General features: G+C 65.5%; 2 protein-coding genes across 4 annotated transcripts in view; one reads left to right on the top strand and one right to left on the bottom strand.

Annotated features, from left to right (window-relative positions):
• Window positions 1-6,563, bottom strand: part of CAMKMT (calmodulin-lysine N-methyltransferase) — a 160,926-nt gene extending 154,363 nt beyond the window's left edge. Inside the window, exons 1-3 of the mRNA XM_055122856.1 lie at window positions 6,268-6,563; window positions 1,785-1,963; window positions 214-278 (exon numbers count right to left, since the gene is read on the bottom strand). Coding sequence (XP_054978831.1) covers window positions 214-278; window positions 1,785-1,963; window positions 6,268-6,351 — 328 coding nt within the window. The 5' untranslated portion in view covers window positions 6,352-6,563. The remainder of the gene's footprint in view (window positions 1-213; window positions 279-1,784; window positions 1,964-6,267) is intronic.
• A 926-nt stretch (window positions 6,564-7,489) lies between these two features.
• On the top strand, window positions 7,490-21,633 carry PREPL (prolyl endopeptidase like). 3 transcript variants are annotated; one of them, XM_055122004.1, is made up of 14 exons: window positions 7,490-7,749; window positions 10,997-11,116; window positions 13,024-13,090; window positions 15,194-15,397; window positions 16,159-16,294; window positions 17,344-17,560; window positions 17,722-17,907; window positions 18,748-18,945; window positions 19,380-19,555; window positions 19,689-19,905; window positions 20,482-20,631; window positions 20,718-20,844; window positions 21,093-21,166; window positions 21,231-21,633. In XM_055122004.1, the coding sequence occupies exons 1-14, from the start codon at window positions 7,561-7,563 to the stop codon at window positions 21,318-21,320; spliced, it is 2,151 nt and encodes a 716-aa protein (XP_054977979.1). In that variant the 5' UTR covers window positions 7,490-7,560; the 3' UTR covers window positions 21,321-21,633. The 3 variants fall into 3 exon arrangements, with proteins under 3 accessions (XP_054977979.1, XP_054977978.1, XP_054977981.1); XM_055122003.1 differs by having other exon boundaries at window positions 15,191-15,397; window positions 21,231-21,632; XM_055122006.1 differs by lacking the exon at window positions 20,482-20,631 and having other exon boundaries at window positions 15,191-15,397.

The raw sequence follows: 21,633 nt of genomic DNA, 5'->3' as shown, positions 1-21,633 counted from the left end.
CTGACACTATATGCAAATATATGGACTGTTACTAAGCTTATTCGACCACTACGACTCACAGGAGACCTATTCTGCAGCTATGAAGAGGATTTCTAACATATTCATAAATACAAATCAGCCGGGATTATAGACACAAGGGGGAAAGCCGCCAATGCAAATTCACTTTTAAAACACTAAATACAGTTCAAGACAATAAACATGCATGGAACTCACAAACGTTTCCCGTGTTGTCGAAGCTTGTAAGGACATCCTTAACGTCCAACACTCCGCCGTGGTGCCTGGAAAGGAGGGGACACATTTCTCACCAGCTCTGAGTACCAGCAGTCACTACCTGTCTAGGGAAGCCGAGGTCCAGGCCAGCGGCCCAGCACTGGGCAGCCCCCGGCGGTGCAGCCTGCGGTGAGCCTGGAGGTGCCCGGTGCCGGCTGCGGGGAGGAGCTGAGGCAGCCTCGGGGGCTGGAGCTCTCGCCACCCTGGGCCAGGCCGGGAGCAGTGACGCTTCTTAGTGACCACCCCCCGTGTCGGAGCTTCAGTGCCCACCCGGCTGTCTGGGCTAGAGGATGGTCCACTCACTGGCCCTCTAAAGACGACAGAATGCCGTGTTCGTGGGTCGGGCTCTCGAGAGAAAACCCGGCCTCCAGGCCCGCAGGCCGTTCTCGGGGGCCCCAGCCCGAGGGCCCCGCAGCCAGGCCAGGCCAGGCTCAGGGTCCTCTGTCCCCCTCCTGAGTCCTAGCCCCGGGGTCTTTCCCAGATGGCCCTCGAGTACGACAGTGAACCCGACATTCGATGGTGCTGAGGGCCGGGCGGAACGGACACAGCGGGGGCTGCAGGGCTGGCCCCGAGCTGACTCCCCTGCTCCTCGTGTCCCCTCGGGCCAGTCCTGACACCGCAGGGGCTGTGCTGACCGCTGTCTCCCATGGCCACGCCCGCTACTCCACTCATGGTCTGGGGTGCTGGTCTGCGCCCCCCCCCCCTGCCTCTCCCCACTCAGTCGCCAGCTGCCCCTCGGCCTCCAGAACCTCCCACAGGCCGACCCGCCCGCACAGACCCGGCAACTGAGGGCCCCTGCTCGGGTCAGGGTGTGGCGCTGCCCAGTGGCTGTGGACGGTCAGGGCGTGGCGCCCGGCTCGCCCGGGACGCTGCCCAGTGGCTGTGGATGGTCAGGGCCTGGCCCAGCCTCGCCTGTGTGCTGTGCAGGAGCCATCCTCTCCCTGGACGTCATGCCAAGCGGACCGGTCAGTGGAGGCCAGGCAGCGTCCCAGGCCCAGCCCTAGCCCTGCCCCCGCTGTCTCCCCGGTCCCTGGTGAGTCCGTGAGGGGCCGTGCCCGGCCTCCTGCCCCAGGGCTGTCTAGCGCGTGCCAAGGGGAGGCTGGGGGACGCGACACCCCCTCCCGGGAGTTTCCAACGGCCTTGGGAAGCGAGGCCCGGCCTCTCCTGCCCAGCCAGCCCAGCCTCCACCCGAGCCCCAGGTTTTTAGCTATTATGGTAAAATAACAGCACAGAACTGATCTGGAGCTAAAATTGTTAGAAACTATAAATAGGCACCCTTCATGGAAACATCTTTCCTCAAGATCACTCCTGCCCTCCCGAGCCTTATTCAATCACAGTTCCACTCAGTCCTCCTGCTCCCTCACAGTGCTCCCGCCGTGCCCCAGCGCCTTCAGAGCGGGACCTCGGGCCGCGCGTTAGCCCCCACGCCTCACGGAGCCCCGCGCTGCCCACGAGAGGGGCGAGGCCCCGGAAAGCTGCCCCTGGACGCCAAGCGCCCCGGGCACCCGTCCCACCTCACAAAGACGCTGTGCTGGGGAGAGACGACGCTGGTGTACAGGAGCCACGGCCGCCCGGCCTCGCCCTCAGCCGCCGCCTCCGCGTCCACCTCCGTCACGGAGAACAGGCCGAAGGACTCGAATCTTCTCACAGACACTCGCTGCAGGTGCTCGTCCACGCGGCCGTGCTTCAGGACCTGGGGACAGGGCAGACACCGCCATCACCACGGAAGCCGGGCGCCTGCGGGGCCGGCGGTGGGCCGAGAGCGTGCAGCTCACTCAGCCAGCGGGCTGGGACGCAGGAGGAGGGCCCCGAGCCAGGAGACCACGTGGAGGACGGGCTCCACAACCAACTACACAACCAACACAAAGCAACAGCCAGCAACACGGACATCCAACACAACACGACCAGCCAGCAACACAAAAGCACACCGGCCGACAAGAACCACCACCACAGACAATGCAAGACACTCCCCAGCACGAAACACCCACCACACCAACACAGCCATCGCAAAATACGCAACACAAAACAACAACGGTCAGAACCATCACAAATGCCCGCCAACACAACACAAAACGACACACACCAACACAGTTGACACAGGATACCCACCAACACGAAACACCCATCAACACAACCAGTCAGTACGGAACAGTCCGCACCAGGGCCAGAGAGACAGCGGAGTGGGGAGGGCGCTTGCCTTGCATGTGCCAGACCCAGGTTTGATCCCTGACACCCCACACGGTCCCCCGGGCCCACCAGGAGTGCAGAACCAGGAGTAACTCCTGAGCACCACCAGGCGTGAGCATAAAAAATAAGTCAATACCCTCAACATAACCAAAAGCGAATACAAACTAACACCCGTAGGTGTGCACCAGGCGGACACAGCTGGAACGTGACCAGCGCAGCGGGCACCGCTTCAACAAGGGACCCCGTAAGCCCCAGAACACCAAACCGCAGGCCTCGAAGGCACGGCCAGAGAGACCGAGGGAAACCTCTCGTTAGACCTCAGAGAGGGCCAGGGCAAGGCACAGCGGGGAGGCACTTGCCTTGCACACGGCCGCCCCGGGTTCAATCCCCAGGACCTCACAGGGTCCCCAGACACCACGAGGAGTGACTCCTGAGTGCAGAGCCGGGAGGAAGGCCTGAGCATCGCCAGTGTCACCCTCAGAGGCGAGGCGGGCGGCGTGGAGGGACAGCGGCTCCCAAGTGCGGCCGTGTGAGGCTGGCGGGGCCGCTCGGGGCTTCCTGGGAGGAAGGTGGCGTAAGCACCACTGTCAGGCACTGCACCCAGGCCGCTCGGAACCGGCACTGACGGAGGGGACTGCAGGGGAGAGGAGGAGAGGGAAGCAAGAGCGGGGGAGGCAGGCAGGGAGGCAGGGCCAAAACTGACAGGAGAAAGAGAAAGGCTGAAGAGTCCTCGGCCATTTGTCTTCAATGGGGCAAAGGGCCCGGGACGGAGCTCAGACGCGGAGCCCTCGGTCCCGACCCTGGAGCCACACACAGGCGAGAGCAGTCGCCTCCGAAGGGAGCGGGCGGCCACAGGGCAGGTCGGGGGGAAGCGAGGGCTGGGTCTCCTGGGACTCCTGAAGCCCGCGGGGCCGGCAGACAAGACGAGCACCGGGCACCGAGATCGTCAGTGCGAGTCCCGAGGGTACCGGACACTGTGTGCAGCCACACTGTGTGCCAACACAGTCCATGCATATGTGGCATCGGCCGGTCCTGTGACGCCAAGGTCTGTAGTAGAACAAGTCCAGAGCACGTACAGGCTCACACACGCTGGAGAAGAGTGCACAGTGCAGTGCGTACACAACGCAGCCTGCAGAGTCTATGGGGGCGTGTACAGTGGAGCATGTGTCGTGTACAGAATGTCGCTGGTGTCTGCATGCACTGATGCAGCACAGCACACAGAGTGCTCACAGCAGGTACACAGTGTCCCCACAGTACCCACACGTGATGGTGTAGCATGGCGCGTGCAGTGTGTACACACTGAGGCCTACAGCATCCGCAGGACTGACGCGGTATTGAGTGAACAGAGTGTGTACACAGTGCACACAGTGTCACCTAGTGTCTATACGCACTAATGCAGTATTCAGTGTGGCTTTACAGTGTGCCTGTAGTGTACACGTGTGTACAGTACCTACAGACGCTGCAGATGGGGTACGCAGAGGGTAGACTGTATCTACGTACAGTGTGTGTAGTGTGCATTGTATATATCTACACAAACTATAGTCTGTAGTGTGCACAGTATTTACACACTAACGTGACGAGTGTATGCTGTGCGTCCTACACACGCTGTAGTGTGGTAGTGTGTGCAGGGTATGATGCAGTGTGCACTATTCCACTGTAGAGTGCATATGCAGTGTGTACCACATGTGTCTGCAGACTGTGCAGTGTCCATCGTGTATATTTGTGTATATCTACAGACTGTAGTATATAGTGTGTTGTGTATCTGTAAACTGTAGCACAGTATACACAGTGTGTAGCATGGATATCTGTGTAAACTGCAGAGTGTGTATGCAAGGTGTGTTATGTCTACACAGACTTAGTGTAGACTATAGTGTAGAGTGTAGTGTGTATCAACATTCACTTTAGAGAGTGTCAGTGTGTATCTGCAGACAGCAGAGGGTGTATCACTGCGTATCTGTGGAGTATAAAGTATGTCGGTATGCACTGCCCAGGCTGCGGGGTGTGTCCGTGTGCACTGCCCAGGCTGCGGGGTGTGTCGGTGTGCACTCCCAGGCTGCGGAGTGTGTCCGTGTGTACTGCCCAGGCTGAGGAGTGTGTCCGTGTGCACTGCCCAGGCTGCAGAGTGTGTCGGTGTGCACTGCCCAGGCTGAGGAGTGTGTCGGTGTGCACTGCCCAGGCTGCGGAGTGTGTCGGTGTGCACTGCCCGGGCTGAGGAGTGTGTCGGTGTGCACTGCCCGGGCTGCGGAGTGTGTCGGTGTGCACTGCTCAGGCCGCGGGGTGTGTCCGTGTGCACTGCCCAGGCCACGGAGTGTGTCCGTGTGCACTGCCCAGGCCGCGGGGTGTGTCGGTGTGCACTGCCCAGGCCGAGGGGTGTGTCGGTGTGCACTGCCCAGGCCGCGGGGTGTGTCGGTGTGCACTGCCCAGGCCAGGGGTGTGTCGGTGTGCACTGCCCAGGCCGCGGGGTGTGTCCGTGTGCACTGCCCGGGCCGCGGGGTGTGTCGGTGTGCACTGCCCAGGCTGCGGGGTGTGTCCGTGTGCACTGCCCAGGCTGCGATGTGTGTCCGTGTGCACTGCCCAGGCTGCGGGGTGTGTCCATGTGCACTGCCCAGGCTGAGGAGTGTGTCGGTGTGCACTGCCCAGGCCGCGGGGTGTGTCCATGTGCACTGCCCAGGCTGAGGAGTGTGTCGGTGTGCACTGCCCGGGCCGCGGGGTGTGTCGGTGTGCACTGCCCGGGCCGAGGAGTGTGTCGGTGTGCACTGCCCAGGCCGCGGGGTGTGTCCATGTGCACTGCCCAGGCTGAGGAGTGTGTCCGTGTGCACTGCCCAGACTGCGGGGTGTGTCGGTGTGCACTGCCCAGGCTGCGGGGTGTGTCCGTGTGCACTGCTCAGGCTGCGGGGTGTGTCCGTGTGCACTGCCCAGACTGCGGGGTGTGTCCGTGTGCACTGCCCAGGCTGCGGGGTGTGTCCGTGTGCACTGCCCAGGCTGAGGAGTGTGTCGGTGTGCACTGCCCAGGCTGCGGAGTGTGTCCGTGTGCACTGCCCAGGCCACGGAGTGTGTCCGTGTGCACTGCCCAGGCCGCGGGGTGTGTCGGTGTGCACTGCCCAGGCCGAGGGGTGTGTCGGTGTGCACTGCCCAGACTGCGGGGTGTGTCGGTGTGCACTGCCCAGGCCGCGGAGTGTGTCGGTGTGCACTGCCCAGACTGCGGGGTGTGTCCGTGTGCACTGCCCAGACTGCGGGGTGTGTCGGTGTGCACTGCCCAGACTGCGGGGTGTGTCCATGTGCACTGCCCAGGCTGAGGAGTGTGTCCGTGTGCACTGCCCAGGCCGCGGGGTGTGTCGGTGTGCACTGCCCGGGCCGAGGAGTGTGTCGGTGTGCACTGCCCAGGCCGCGGGGTGTGTCGGTGTGCACTGCCCGGGCCGAGGAGTGTGTCGGTGTGCACTGCCCAGACTGCGGGGTGTGTCGGTGTGCACTGCCCGGGCCGAGGAGTGTGTCGGTGTGCACTGCCCAGACTGCGGGGTGTGTCGGTGTGCACTGCCCGGGCCGCGGGGTGTGTCGGTGTGCACTGCCCGGGTGCGGGTGTAGCTGCACACACCGGGTAGAGTGCGTGAGTGGGCCCTGCCCGACCAGCCCTGAGCGCGCGCCGGGGGCGCCCCTGCCGGCCGGCGGACAGACGCGGGCGCGTGAGTCCGGAGCCCAGGGCGCGCCTCAGCGGGCACCAACAGGTCGAGACGGACCGAGCCCCGGCAGCCGGCGCCCGGCAGGGGCCACCGAGAGCGGGGCACGGCCAAGGCGGGCGCAGGTGTCCCTTACCTGCCGCAGCAGCCGCCAGCGGGCGGAGGCCAGGGCCGCGTGTGCCCGCGCGTCCGCCCGGGCGCCGGCCACTTCCGAGTCCATGTCGGGCGCCGGCCGCTCGGCCCTGCCCGGACCCTCCACTCGCTCCTGCCGGGACCTGCCGCTCGCTCCTGCCGGGACCCTCCGCTCGGCCCTGCCAGGACCCTCCACTCGCGCCCTGCCAGGACCTCGCGGCGCCCCGCGCTTCCGGCCGCGTCTCCTAGCAACAGGGCGGCGCCCAGAGCCGTGTCGCCGGCGACACCGGGGCGGGCCGAGTCGGTGCCCATAGCAAAGATGGCGGCGGCGGATTCGCCCACCCGGCTTACGTCACTTCCGGGAGCGCGTCCGACGGACGGACGGCGGGACGGACACGCGGGCGGACACGCGGACTCGCCGGAGCCCAGCGACACCGAGTGCCCGACTCCGGCCTCTGTGGGGCTGGGCAGCGCGGGCAGTGAGGACAGTCCCGGGCAGTGAGGACAGCCCCGGGCAGTGCGGACAGTCCCGGGCAGTGAGGACAGTCCCGGGCAGTGAGGACAGTCCCGGGCAGCAGTGCGGACAGTCCCGGGCAGTGAGGACAGTCCCGGGCAGCAGTGAGGACAGTCCCGGGCAGTCGCGGGCAGTGAGGACAGTCCCGGGCAGTGAGGACAGTCCCGGGCAGTGCGGACAGTCCCGGGCAGTCGCGGGCAGTGCGGACAGTCCCGGGCAGTGAGGACAGTCCCGGGCAGCAGTGAGGACAGTCCCGGGCAGCAGTGAGGACAGTCCCGGGCAGTGCGGACAGTCCCGGGCAGCAGTGCGGACAGTCCCGGGCAGTGAGGACAGTCCCGGGCAGCAGTGAGGACAGTCCCGGGCAGTGCGGACAGTCCCGGGCAGCAGTGCGGACAGTCCCGGGCAGCAGTGCGGACTGTCCCGGGCAGTGAGGACAGTCGCGGGCAGTGCGGACAGTCCCGGGCAGTGAGGACAGTCCCGGGCAGTGAGGACAGTCCCGGGCAGCAGTGCGGACAGTCCCGGGCAGTGAGGACAGTCCCGGGCAGCAGTGAGGACAGTCCCGGGCAGTGAGGACAGTCCCGGGCAGCAGTGAGGACAGTCCCGGGCAGTCGCGGGCAGTGAGGACAGTCCCGGGCAGCAGTGAGGACAGTCCCGGGCAGTGCGGACACTCCCGGGCAGCAGTGGGGACACTCCCGGGCAGCAGTGGGGACAGTCCCGGGCAGCAGTGGGGACACTCCCGGGCAGCAGTGAGGACAGTCCCGGGCAGTGCGGACAGTCCCGGCCATGCAGGTGGCCACGCGCCTCCTGCGGGCGCTGCCCCGCCCCGCGCCCGGCCCCCGGACGTGCGCGCCCCGCTGGTGCCCGGCCGGAGCAGCTGCCCCCAGACCCAGGCCCGGCCCAGCCAGGGGCCTGCAGGGCAGGGCCGAGCCGGGGGTCCTGGCACGGAGGGGCCCGGGTCCGAGCCGCGCGCAGGTACGGGGTCTCCTGGGGGGGCCCTCCGGTCACGGCGCCAGCACCTGCCTGCCGCCTCCCCCCAGCCCGGGTCCAGTCAGGGTCGCAGCCCAGCCTGACCCTCGGGCCGTCGGGCCACGCCTCAGCCGGGGCCTGGACACTGGGGTCTGCCCGGATCTCTGGCCACTCTTGGCGCCCCTCCGAGGGTCAGTTCTGGGCGGCCCTGCCCGGCCTCGCCCCCGCTGCCCGCAGAGGGGGTTTCACTGCGCGTTGTGGAGGTGCCACCTTCAGGGTTGCGGCAGTGACACGCGTCCAGTGACCGCGTGTCCTGGGCAGCAGCGCGAGGAGACCCGCTAGCTGGGGGGCTCGCGCCCAGGGGCCCCCTGCCGCAGACGCTGGAACTCCACCCCGTGTGTGCGGGTGCGCGTGTGTGTGTGGGTGCGCGTGTGCGTGTGCATGTGAGCGTGTGGGTGTGTGTGCGTGTGCATGTGCGCGTGTGGGTGTGTGTGCGTGTGCATGTGGGTGTGTGCGGGTGCGCGTGTGGGTGTGTGTGTGGGTGCATGTGCGCGTGTGGGTGTGTGTGCGTGTGCATTGGGTGCGTGTACATGTGCGTATGTGGGTGTGTGTGCATGTGCGCGTGTGTGGGTGTGTGTGCGGGTGCATGTGCGCGTGTGGGTGTGTGGGTGTGTGTGCGGGTGCATGTGCGCGTGTGGGTGTGTGTGCGGGTGCATGTGCGCGTGTGGGTGTGTGGGTGTGTGTGCGGGTGCATGTGCGCGTGTGGGTGTGTGGGTGTGTGCGCGTGTGGGTGTGTGCATGTGCACGTGTGTGGGTGTGTGCGTGTGCACGTGTGTGCGTGTGCTCGTGTGTGTGTGTGTGCATGTGCGCGTGTGGGTATGTGTGCGTGTGCTCGTGTGGGTGTGTGTGCGTGTGCTCGTGTGGGTGTGTGTGCATGTGCGCGTGTGGGTATGTGTGCGTGTGTGTGCCCGGTGCCCGTTTCCTCCCTCCGCTCGCCTGCGGGAGGCGCTTACACGGCTGCTGGTTTGGTTTCATCTTAGTTTGGGGTTTGCTCAGGGGGGGCTGGGGGGGCTGGGGACTCCACAGTGCGGGGGTCCGGGCCTGGGTCCGCCTTAACCCCGACCTCTCCCTGGAACCTCGCTTCTCTTTCCTTGGCTTGGGTTACTGGGCCACACCCCCCAGTGCTCAGGGTCCCTCCTGGCGGGGCAGGGCTGGGGGCTGCAGCGGGGAGCCCCCCTGGCCCATGGGCCGTGCTGCTGTCTCACTGCGAAGCCTGGACCCGGAGCAGGTGTCCATCTTGCTGGCCCACGCGGCCGAGGAGGCAGTTCTGCCCGAGCACTTGAGGACGAGGTGCGTGTTTTCCGTGACTAGGCTGGGACCTGGGGCCCTGCAGGGCCGCTGCAGGTGGCAGCAGGGGTGAAGCTGGGTGGAAGCCGTTCTTGAGAAGGGCCCGAAGCCTCGCCTCTACTACTGGGCGTTCGCTCCTCCTAGGCTAACCCTGCACATCACTCAGGATTGAGTTTTCATCACTGCCTTGATTTGTGCCTTTTAAAACCCACCGTGGGGGCTGGAGCGATAGCACAGCGGGGAGGGCGTTTGCCTTGCACGCAGCTGACCCGGGTTTGATCCCCAGCTTCCCATATGCTCCCCCGAGCACCACCAGTAGTTAATTCCTGAGCACAGAGCCAGGAGTAACCCCTGTGCATTGACGGGTGTGACCCAAAATGCAAAAAGTAAATAAATAAAACCAAAAACCATAAAACCCACCATGTCTCACTCTGGGGTGTCAGGGTCCTGGCGCGGCCCCTCGGGGCCTGGGGGTCCGGTGAGGTCCCCGCTCCCGGGAAGGAGTGTTGTCCAGCTACTGCTGGTCCCAGGAGCCGTGCTGATCGGGACAAGCCAGGCATCGGGTGCCGTGAGCTGAGGGACCGGTGACCCTGCCTGTGCTTGACCCCACAGGCCCAGGCTGTGGGGCAGCAGCTGCTGACCGTGGGCCTGGCCCCCGTCTGGCTCAGTGACCAGGCCGAGCCTCAATGCCTCAGTCTCTGTTGCTGATTCGAACCCGGAGACTCGGGAATTGTGATGGCCGTTGTCCGTCTCGGGGTGGGTTTCTGTTCTTCCCCCCGTGTGGGACTGTCCTGACGCCTTGTCGTAAACACGTCCCAGCTGTGCGGGTCCTGGCCCAGGGCCCTGCCCCGCACAGCCCCGGTGTCTGTCTTTGCTGGCACGTGGCAGATGTCACGGGCCCTGGCTGGCATTGTTTGACTTAAACAAGGCAAACCGGTGAAGTGTTGAATTATTGAACACTTTCTGACAACTGATGTTTTGCCTTGTCCGTACTTTAATAATTCATACCATACTTAAGTGCTGGCCAGGAGTCATCGGAAGCTTTTAGCTCATTAAATGCTCCCACGGAGACAGGGCTGATGTGGCTCAGCTCTCACCGCTCAAGTTCATTAACTTCCCGTTCTTTTCCCGGTTCTTCCTTTTATAAGATAGCTTTATTTTCTTTTAGCTGAAAGAGAAGCCCTGGATCAGTCGGCATTAATTTACCTTTTGATCTGATAAACAGTCCTGATGATGGGATTCCTTGTCCCCACAAGAGAAGAAAATTGGGATTAATGAGGATGTAGAGGACAGATCTCCTACTGGACTCGGGGAGTGAAAGAATAACGGGAAGATCTGCAGGGCCAACGGCTTCCTCTCCTCAGGAGCTCCCGCCTCTGGGAACAGCTCCGTCTCTAAAGCTCTCCACGCTCCTCTGCGTCTGTGCGTGTGCGTGTGTTCATGTGTGTACACGCATGTGTGAATGTGTTTGCATGAAGTATGCATGTGCATTTATGCCTGTGTTTATGCACAGTGTGCATGTGTGTGCATGTTTGTGCTTGTATGTCTTTATGTGTGTGCACATACATTGTGTGTGTGCGTTTATGCATGTGTATGTCGTGTGCACATACACTGTGTGTGTGCACATACGTGCACAGGCTCCTCGCCTCTTCCTGCTGTTTCCCCACGGTACTAGGTGCGTCTCTGGTGTTTCTCGGGGCTCCCCCTTGCAGAACCCTGGGTCTCTCTCTGCGGTCCCTAAGGGGGGGAGGCCAGCCGCTGAGCTTCGGAAACGACCTGAGGTCTGTGAGATGCTCCTCAGCTGGACCTTCGCTGCGAGCTTGAGGCAGAAGTGAAAACTGTGGTTACAGGCAGTTTCCTTTCCCAAGCTTGAGGCAAGGTGACGTACCAGTACAACCTTTTCCAGGATTTTCTGTCGGCCAGGCGGGAGCGTGAGAAGTCTGCAGAGAACACGGATGCCTTTGGAAGGGGTCCAGCGAGGCTGGAGACGCAGTCGCAGGAGGAGTATGAGATCAGCAGCCCTGAGGTACGATGCCCGCCCGCTGCACCACCACACACAGCCGGGGGCACCCGCCCGCCCGCTGCACCACCACACACAGCCGGGGGCGCCCGCCCGCCCGCTCGTGCCACCACACACAGCCAGGGGCGCCCGCCCGCTCGCTTGCGCCACCACACACAGCCGGGGGCGCCCGCCCGCTCGTGCCACCCCGCAGCCGGGGACGCTCCCCCCCAGTCCCACCTACGCAGCTGGGCTGCTGGCCGGCAAACCCACAGAGGAGCCTGGGACCCTGTGTCCAGTCCCAGCACGGGGCAGGAGGGGAGGAAAGCGCCCGGAGCTGGCCCCGAGTGCCGGGGCCTCTGCAGAGGTTTCTCCAGCCCCCAGAGAGCCTGGGCCCAGCCCCGGGAAACACAAACAGGCAAACAGCTGAAACTGGATGAATTTTCTGGCTTAGAAAGCAACGGATTCCGTTTGGGATTTTTGTGACAGTTCAGAGGACGAAAGCAGAGTTGCTTTGCTCTGTCCTGGCCATGCCTCTTGGCCCCCAGAGCAGCGTCAGTGCCCCCACCTGCCGCCCCCAGCCCAGCTCCGTTCGGACTGTCCCGGTGGGGAGGGGCTAGGCCTGACCCAGCAGTGCCGGGGGTCACAAATGGAGCCAGGATTCGCGCCCAAGTCTCGGCCGCCCTGGCCACAGGCAAGGCCAGTGAGTGACTGGCACCCCCTCTGCCCTCCCTCGTCGGCGCTCCCCCCCCTCCGGCATCAGTGCCAGTGTGCGTCTACGCTGGCTGCCTGTCCGTCAGTTTGATACCCTGACACGCAGCTTACAGGTGAAATAACCTGATACTTGTCTTTTTCTTGCTGGTTTTGCTTCACAGAATTCTCTTGAGCTTCCATCTTGCTGCAAACAGGAAGGGTAAAAAGTTTGTTTCTTGGCGGGGGGGTCACACCAGGTGGTCCTTGGGGCTTACTCCTGGCTCTGTGCATGAGGGTCACTCCGGTGGAATCAGGATCAAACCATCAAACCAGACTGCATGCAAGGAAAACTCCCTGCCCACTGTCCACCTCTCCGGATCCTTTTCTGGTGTTTTTGAGCCAGGCCTGGCGGAACTCACGGGGTTACGTGGTGCTAGGGAGGGACCCAGACCCCTGGGCACTTCGTCCAGTGAGTCTTCTCTCTCTCTCTCTCTCTCTCTCTCTCTCTCTCTCTCTCTCTCTCTCTCTCTCTCTCTCTCTCGCCCTCATCTTTTGCACAGCTGTATAGTATGCCACCGTAGCCAGGTGTCTCTTTTCAGTCTCCCACTGTAGCTTTGTTCCTCGCCTTTTGAGGAGTGGTTCTGGCCACACCTGGAGGTGCTCGGGGCTTACTTCTTGAGGGCTCAGGCCAACAGAAAGAATGGTCAAACCTGGGTTAGCTGTTGGCAAGGCAGGCCCCGCCCACCGTCCTGCACTTTGACCCCTTCATGCCCTGTCACGTCCCTCGTCTTTTCTGTCCTTCACCTGCCGGCAGGCTGGGGCCTTCCGGAACCAGGTGTGTCCGGGGGTCAGCGCCTGCGTCTCTGGCCACTGCAGATGGTGCTGCCGTGGGCATGCCTGTCCTGCTGTCCAGTGCTCTCCAGGCAGACGCCCGGGAGTGGGCTGGCTGCGTCCCGGGTCCTTGGCACTCTCCGCCCTTCCTGTCCCACCCACGGGGCCCGAGGCTCCTTGTCCTGCCTCCCCGGGCCCGGGGGCTGTCGGTCACTCCCCGTGGCCTCTTCCCTGGCTGCGCTGGACCCCTCAGTGGCTGAGCCCTGCGGCGGGCGCGGTGTGTCTCCGGCTTCCCGGACGGGCGGTGCTGCCGCAGGAATTCCTCGTCCCCGTCTGACCTCGGGCCCGAGTCTCTTCGGTCCGACACGTGTGAGGTGCCGGCTCTGAGGAAAGCCCCTTCCCTCCGTCAGGTCACGCACGGCGCGTTCGTGTACTACCAGGAGGGCGGCTGCCTGGTCCGCTCCCGAGTCGAGGAAGGTACGTGCCCGCCTCCTCCGCTCGCGCCTCGGGATCGACTTGTCCACGGTGTGAAACTGCTCTCGAGCCCGAGTTCTGGGTTTCCACTTTGGTTGTGTGATTTGGTGCCAGGACCAGCCCCAGGCTGACGCTGAGCTTGTGCTTCACACACTCGCCCCCGCCCCAGAGTCTTCGTGGAGTCGTTTCTTGCCCCAGGCACCGGCAGGAAGGCCAGCCTCGGCCCCGCCCTGGCCAGGGTTCTGTGCCGGCTCCTTGGGCAGGGGGGCGGAGGGGAGCCGCCATCGTGCCGGGCGCTGACAGCCACCGACCAGCCGAGGAAGCTCGAGCTCCCTGCGGGGTACGGAGCACGGCACCCGCGGTGGGCCTCGCAGTGCCGGAAACACCTGCTCGCGGCTGACCGGGGTCAGGCCCACACGGCGCACGGCCCTCCGGCCAGCTGGGGGCGCTCCCCGAGGGCAGGGCACAGACGCGCCCTGGGCCGCCCAGAGACATCGAGGGAGCTCGGAAACCCGGGTCCTCAGTGTTGGAACACAGCGCGGAGTTGAGGGTTCACTGGTTTGTCCTGGGCCGAGCCATAGCACAGCGGGGAGGAGTTTGCCCGGCACATGGCCAACCCGGGTTCTATCCCCAGTATCCCGTATGGTCCCCCGAGCATCGCCAGGGGTGATTCCTGAGTGCAGAGCCAGGAGTAACCCCTGTGCATTGCTGGGTGGGAGGGAGGGAGGGAGGGGAGAAAGAGAGAGAGAGAGAGAGAGAGAGAGAGAGAGAGAGAGAGAGAGAGAGAGAACATCAGTGTGTCCTTCCTCCTTGGCCGCAGGGAGTTTAGGTTTACTGTGTTACTCCCATCACAGTGCTCCCATTCCTCTGTGTTTATCTGTAACCTCTTCTCTGTGCTCTGCTTCCCCAACCGGTCAATCTCCTTTATCCCCAAGTCAGACTCTGTTGACTGTAAGGCCAGACCCTTCTGAGGACTCTGGGCTTTGTATCTGTGAGTGAAATAGTGCCTTTCTCCTTCCCTGATGTCCTTTTGCATAGTTTACCTCAGTGCAATGTCCTTTTTGTGTAGACACAGGAAGACAGTCAACGCTATGCTTTTGTAACTTGGGAGTTAACTGACTCTGAATAATATTCATTTCTGGGCATCTCTTTTCTCGACTTAAGCCTCAGTTTCCCTTAGTTCCTAGCACCCCAAAAGCAGGGTTCCTAGGGGCTGGAGCAATAGCACAGCGGGTAGGGCGTTTGCCTTGCACACGGCCAATTCAGGTTCGATCCCCAGCATCCCATATGGTCCCCTGAGCACCGCCAGGGGTAATTCCTGAGTGCAGAGTCAGGAGTAAGCAAAAACAAAAACAAAAACAAAAGCAGGGTCCCGACGAGGGACTGGATGGACCCAGGGCAAGCTGTGAGCTACCCTGGCATCAAAATGGGCCAGGCCACGCCCCACAATACTTAACTGTCAGTTAAAAGCATGATCATGGACAAATTCTGTCATGATCTAAAAAGTAGCAGCTGAATTAGGACCCCGCTAGGGTTAGGAAAGACTAATCTGGTCTGAGCACTGTAGTCTGAGACCTATAGCGAGATGTCCCCAGGAGAGCCACCCTACAGGCTTAATGTATCTCTTACTGTGTCCATACAAAATGACTAATATTATTAAGAAGTAGAATTAAGATGAATATTTAAATGGTTGCTGGACTACGGAGAGGAGAAACGCACCCTGGATGGTATTTCGCCCCTAGGTGGGTCATCTTGCTGAATGAGTCTGTCCTAGAAGCAGCGTCCCCTGAGGGAAGGACTTTACACCTGTGGCCTGTATGACCCCACCTGTGTGTCATCGCCACCCCAGCCCCTCATGGCCTGGGAGGGGAGGGGGGCCGAGGGGGGAGGGGAGCAGTACGGGGTGGGTGAGACGAGAGACGGGAACAAACGGCAGCTGACCACCCGCCGGCCAGCCCGCGTGTCCTCCCTCGTCGCCCATCGCCACCCGCCGTCCGGGGTGGGGGGAGCAGCCCGAGATCACCACATGCCAGCGGCGAGAGGGCGTGGGTTCGACTCTGGAGTGTGAGTGCACATAGCCCCACTCTGGCCTCTACCCCGCAGCAGACGGCGAGGAGTGCGAGGTCTTGCTCAGCCTGGAGGAGCTGGGGCTGGGCCGGCCCTTCCTGGACGCCATCCGCGTGGCCCCTGGAGAGGAGTTCGTGGCGGCCGGGGTGAGGGCGGCAGACTCCGAGGCGAGCGCCTGCGTGGTGGTGAGGCTCGGCCGGCCTCCGGTGGTGGCGGCGTCTCTCCCCGACGTGTCCAGCTTCGGTGAGAGCCCGGGCAGGGGAGGCGGTGCCCGACCCCTCGCCCCGAGCACGGCAGGCCCTCACGCTGAGCCTCAGGGGAGCCCGGTGGCCGGCGGTGTGCCGGTGACGCCTCACAGCCCGCGGGCGGGAGGCCCCCGCTGCCCCCCTCACCTGCCTGTGCTGCTGAGGAGCCCGGCGGGGTTTGTGGCATTTTCACTAACAAACTAACGTCGATCACTGAGGAATGGATGTGCCTCATCCCCGTCTCCGTCTGCCGGGCCCCCAAGAGGCCTGCCCGAGGCCTGCGTTTCCCCATCTGCCCTCAGCCCTGTCAGGCCACATTTAATGTGACAGTGTCTCCTGGTCACTGTCGGCCATCGAGGGGACACTCAGACCCTCGACAGCCTGTCTCAGTCCAGTCAGGAAAACATGGACATGGAAACTGGAGCCCGGGGCTATGGCGCGTGAGGCAGGCCCAGGCCCGGCTCGGGCCAGGTCCCCAGCACCAGGCGGGGTCCAGGGAACAGCACTCCGGCCCTGGGCGTGTGGCCAGTGTGTCTGGGACGAATGGGCTGAACCATCCCTGCCGTGAAGGCAAACGTGACGTCACCCGGGTCTTCTGCAGTGACCTCGGGGTCTCACAGGAGCCTCGGGCCAGCCCCCAGCGGCCCTGCTCACCCCCCAGCGGCCCTGCTCACCCCGGGGCGGGGGTGGGGCCCGTCCCCAGACAGACCCGTGTGAGCGGGCTGTGCGGGCGGGTGAGGCCCTGGAGGTTCCTTGCAGAGTGGGTGAGCGGCGGAGACGGGCGGGATGTCCTGTTCTACACCGTCCAGAGGGACCTGCGCTGCCGTGACGTCTACCGAGCCACTTTCGGCGGAGACAAGCGGAGTGAGCTCGTCTACAGCGAGAGAGACCCAAGGTAGCCCCGTGCCGCCCTCCCGCCCCCCACCTCAGGGGCTCCTGTGGAGACGCAGCAGGGCCCCGCGCTGTGTGCGGCCCGTGGGCGGCGTGCGGGGGTCCCCGACACCGGGGGGGGGGGGTCAGCCCCGAGCTGGGAGTCGCCCCCCACGGCCGGGTGAGCGGGGCTGGGCCGCGACAGCAGCGCGTGCTGTCAGGGAGTGGCATGACTGAGCAGCAGCGTTGATCGTCATGTTCTCGTTTGCTCTGGACCCCGAGTTGGAGTCCAGCCGCACTTGGACAGACGGGAGCAGCCGGGCGTCCGGCTGCAGGCGCCTGGTCCCACACAGCGCTTCGGGCCTGGTGGACAGGTGGCAGGTGCTGCATGGCCACAGCCCCTGCTGGCCCCTCACGCCCAGCCAGGCTGTCATGGCTCACGCTTGCTTCCTGGCCGCCCTCTGAGCTCCTCACGGCCTCCCTGGGCGGAAGGGTTCTGCCGGGGAAACTGGGCCTAGAACTGCAGCTAGTGAGGCCGACAGGCAGGCCAGCCCCTCGGTCCCCGGGCCTGTGCTGGCAAGGGCCTGGGAGGGGCTTCCGCTGACGGCTACCGTGAGAATTGGCAGGGTGGGGCACCCCGTGTGGCCCCTGAGCCCCGCCAGGAGTGACCCCTGAGCACCCCCGGGCATCCCCCACCCAAATAAAATCCTGTTGTTAAAAATTCTTCCTCTCTTGGAGCCTGAGCGATAGCACAGCGGGTAGGGCGTTTGCCTTGCAAGCGGCCGACCCGGGTTCGATCCCCGGCATCCCATATGGTCCCCCAAGCACCGCCAGGAGTGATTCCTGAGTGCAAAAGCCAGGAGTAACCCCTGAGCATCGCTGGGTGTGACCCAAAAAGAAAAAAAAAAAAATTCTTCCTCTCAAGCCCAAAACCATTGTGAGCAAGTAAACGCCAGTGGGCCCGTGGGGAGGCTTTCGGGACGTCGGAAGTGGACCCAGGCCCCCCAGAAGCCCCTTGGCAGCCAGGCCTGCTGTGGACACAGTGTAGGACCGCTCGCCCCTCTCTCCCTCTAGCTACTTTGTCTTCCTTTACCTCACCAAAGACGGGCGTTTCCTCACCGTGAACGCCCGGAGCAAGACCACCTCCGAGGTGTGGCTCGTGGACAGCCTGCGGCCCTGGGCGCCCCCGAGGCTGGTGCAGAAGCGCGTCCCGGGGGTCCTGTACCACGTGGAGCACCGGGCCGGCACGCTCTACATCCTCACCAACGCCGGCGAGCCCCCCGAGTTCAAGGTGGGCCGAGACCGGGCGAAACCCCGTCCCTTTCCCTCGGGCCTCCCCCCGACCCCTGAGACACTGTCCAGACCCCGGGACCAGCCAGACCGGGCTCAGTGGCGGCCACGGGGTCCCTGCAGCCCGCGGCCCTCTGCCCACGTGCCCCGTCCTCTGCACAGCTCGTGCGGGCCCCGGCGGACAGCCCTGCCGCCCCGAACTGGGAGCTCGTCCTCACGACGGGGAGGGACACCAAGGTGGTGGACCTGGACATGTCCCGGGATCACTGCGTCCTGTTCCTCAAGCACCGCACCCGGCTGTGCCTGCGCGTCCTCGGGCTGGCTGACGGCTCCGTGCGCACCCTGGAGGTGGGTGTCGCCCGCGCAGGGCTTGGCGTGACGCGGGGCGGGGGTGGGGCGGCCAGGGCGTGTCTCGGCCGCGTCGGGCCTCAGGAGACCACGGTCGCCTCCCGGGCCCGCCCCGAGGGCCCTGCCGTCTGCCCCGAAGCGTCCCCTCACGTGGGGCTGCCGTGCGGGGTGGCAACGCTCAGGCTCAGGCCTGGTGCTCTGCAGCGGGGCCGGGGCCGGGCTTCCGCCACCAGCGTGCGTCTCTGGGGCCTGTTTGTGTCTCACACCGCGCGTCCCCGCCGGAGACTGGACACGGCTGGGCAGGAGCCGGAGGGTCACTGCTCCTCAGGGTCGAGAACAGTGTTGGCACGTCCACTGCACTGGGCAGGCGGGGTGTGGCCGTGGTCTCTGCGGCTCCCTGGCGTGTCGGGGCTGCGTCCGGCTGGACCCCAGACCCCGCTGCCCCCCAGAACCAGCCCCGATTCTTCCCTTTTTCCGGACAAGCTCTGGCCCTGAGGCCTGTGCCCGGGGCCTTGTCCGTGGTGGGGCAGAGCTGGTGGGGGCAGGCCGGGCAGTGGGCGGGCGGAGGGGAGTCCTGCCCACCGCTGCCTCCTGCCCAGGGCCACACCCTCCTCCCGGCCCCTGCCCCCCCCACCCAGGCGCGTCCAGCCTCGTTGGATTTCGGTTTGTTGTTTTTGCTCAAAACGTGCTCGCTGAGCCAGGGTGGTGCTTGGCCGCGCCGTGGGCAATGGTGGGGAGGACGAGGACGTGCCCCGGGGCTCTGCTCGGCGCCAGCCCCTCTGTCCCAGCCCTGTCGAGGCTGGCAGAGGCTGGCCCGCGTGAAGCTGCCTCTCCCCTCAGCTCCCGCCCTGGGCCTGCGCCTTCATCCTGGAGGCAGACTCGGACCCGGACAGCTGCTCCTTCCAGCTGTGCTCCCCCGTCTGCCCGCCCAAGCACTACACGTACAGGTTTGCAGAGGGCGAGCTGTCCGGGGACACGGGACACGAGGACCCCGCCACCGAGGCCAGCCACGTGCTGCGGCTCGAAGCCAAGAGCAAGGTGAGCCCGCGCCGGCGGGCAGCTGCCGTGGCTCCTGCCGCAGGGAGCACAAGGCATCTGCTCGGGCCGAGCACTACCCGGGGAGTAGCTGCCGCAGCCCCGAGGGGCTCCCGGCCGCCCCCAGCCACCCGCTGCCTCGGGACCCTCCCGTGTCTGGTCAGTCTCCATGGAGACCCTGGGCACAGGGTCTGTGTCCACTCAGGGCAGGCCCAGCCAGCGCCTGACCCGCCCCGCCCCGCCCTGCTGCCAGGCCTCCGCCTTGGGGACGGAGAGGCCATCCCTGGTCACCGGCCACCTGACGGGGAGCGGAGGGCCACTCACGGGTGGCCGCGCTTTCCTGGCCAGAGTGAGGGAAAGCGCAGGCGGGCGGCCGTCCAGAAGGGGGCAGTGCGGAGCCAGACGCGCGGCTGCCCACAGAGGGCCCTTTCCTGCAGGACGGCAGAGCGGTGCCCGTGACCGTGTTCCTCAGAGCCGGGCCCCAGGACCTGCGGGAGCGGCCGCTGCTGGTCCACGTGTACGGCGCCTACGGGGTGGACCTGCCCATGGGCTTCCGGCCTGAGCGCCGGGCGCTGCTGGACGACGGGTGGATCCTGGCCTACTGCCACGTCCGGTGAGTGGCAGGACCGGCATCTCTGAGGCCCCATGGACCCCGGACGGGCAGTGCCCAGCAGGCCGCGGGGCCCCTGCAGACACCGCGGAGGGGCAGGTGGCTCTGCGCTGACCCGTGTCCTGCACCCGGGCAGGGGTGGCGGGGAGCTGGGCCTGCAGTGGCACGCAGACGGCCGGCTCACCAAGAAGCTCACCGGACTCGCCGACCTGGAGGCGTGCGTGCAGATGCTGCACGGGCAGGGCTACTCCCGGCCCCGCCTGACCGCCCTCAGTGCCCTCAGCGCGGGCGGGGTGCTGGCGGGAGCCCTGTGCAATGCCCGCCCAGAGCTGCTCAGGGCCGTGACCCTGGAGGTGAGTGCCTGCCCGGCACGGGAGGGGCCAAGGCCAGACCCCGGCCAGACCCGCAGCCCCTTCTCCGTGCCGTCCACCCGCGTGGTCAGCCCTGGCCCAGCAGGGAGGGAACGCCCGCGTCCTGTCCACTATGCCTGGCCGGTCTCCACAGAGCCGGCCCAACCATGGCCGCTCAGGGAGCCCATGTGGCCGAAGGCGCCAGAGTAAGAGCCTCCCCCTGGACGCCCCTGGACAGGACCTGGGCCCTGGACGCCCGTGGGCAGGACCTGGGCCCTGGACGCCCGTGGGCAGGACTTGGGCCCTGGACGCCCCTGGGCAGGACTTGGGCCCTGGACCCCCGTGGGCAGGACCTGGGCCCTGGACGCCCCTGGGCAGGACTTGGGCCCTGGACCCCCGTGGGCAGGACTTGGGCCCTGGACCCCCGTGGGCAGGACTTGGGCCCTGGACGCCCCTGGGCAGGACCGGGGCTCCCGCCAGCTCTGAGACACGCCCAGCTGGGCCTCGGTCTCCCGGGCCGTGCGGGGAGCGGGCAGGGCCAGTGTGCCGGTGTCAGTCCCTGCACTGGGCGTCCCCCAGGCGCCCTTCCTGGACGTCCTCAGCACCATGATGGACAGCACGCTGCCACTGACCCTGGAGGAGCGGGAGGAGTGGGGAGACCCGTCCTCCGACGAGCAGCACCGGGCCTGCATCCGGCGCTACTGCCCCTACCAGAACATCCGGCCGCAGGCAGGCGACCCCCGGGGCGGGCGGCGGGGCTGTGCCCGCGGGCAGTCACGAGGGCGGGCGGGGCTCAGTGCTGCCTCTGCCCGCAGCCTTACCCGGCGGTGCACATCACGGCTTGTGCGGGCGACGCGCGCGTGCCGCTGCGGGGCGTCCTGCGCTACGCCCGGAAGCTGCGGGGGGCCGTGGCGCAGCACGCGGAGGCGGCAGCCGGAGAAGGTGGGCGCGGGCAGGGGTCCCAGTGACGGCACGTGCTGCCCCGAGAGATAGGCCCGGCCGGGCCCCTGCAGGCGGCCACCCCGGGCTCTGGCCGCCCACGTCTCTCCGCCCAACTCCCGTCCTGAGCAGACCCGCCCACTGCACTCCCCTGCCCCCGGCCCTGCCCCCCCCACCCCCGCTGCCCGAGAAGCCTCCCCACCGCGGCGGCCGGCGGGTCTGGCCCCTCCCGACTGTCCGCTCTCTCTCAGGCTACCAGGCCCCCAACATCGTCCTGAATATCCAGCCGGGAGGCGGCCACGTCCTGGAGGACTCTCCCGAGAAGGTGTGTCCGGGCGCCTGGCGCGGGGGCGGGCCCCCTCCCCCACCTCACCCTGCCTCTCCCGCAGATCACGGCCCAGATCAGGTTCCTGTACGCGGAGCTGGGCCTGGACAGCGGCTCTGTGCTGGAGAATCTCAAGAGGCACCTCGGGGCCTGAGACGGACTTTCAGCAGGACTGGACGCTGCCGCAGAGTTCAGCTCTTTTTAGTGTGTTTTTAAACTTCGATCTTTCTACCCGCGCGTGCCCACGTCCGGCTGAGGCACCGTCCCACAGTGCTCCTCCCTCCAGGCCCCGGCAGGGCTGAGGGGGACCCGTACAGAGCAGCTGTCTGCCTCCCCTGGCCGCCCCGCAGCTGCCATCGGGCCCCGCCCCTATGCCAGGGCGAGTGAGTGTGCGTCTCCAGGAAGGAACCTTCTCCCACAGGCGCCCACAGACGCCGCCCTTTTCTGTCCAGCCTTTTATTCTCGCG

Source organism: Sorex araneus, chromosome X (genome assembly GCF_027595985.1).
Source record: "Sorex araneus isolate mSorAra2 chromosome X, mSorAra2.pri, whole genome shotgun sequence".
Taxonomy (NCBI): Eukaryota; Metazoa; Chordata; class Mammalia; order Eulipotyphla; family Soricidae; genus Sorex; species Sorex araneus.
The sequence above is the reverse complement of the archived record's forward strand: the minus strand, read 5'-3'. Positions and strand labels throughout refer to the sequence as shown.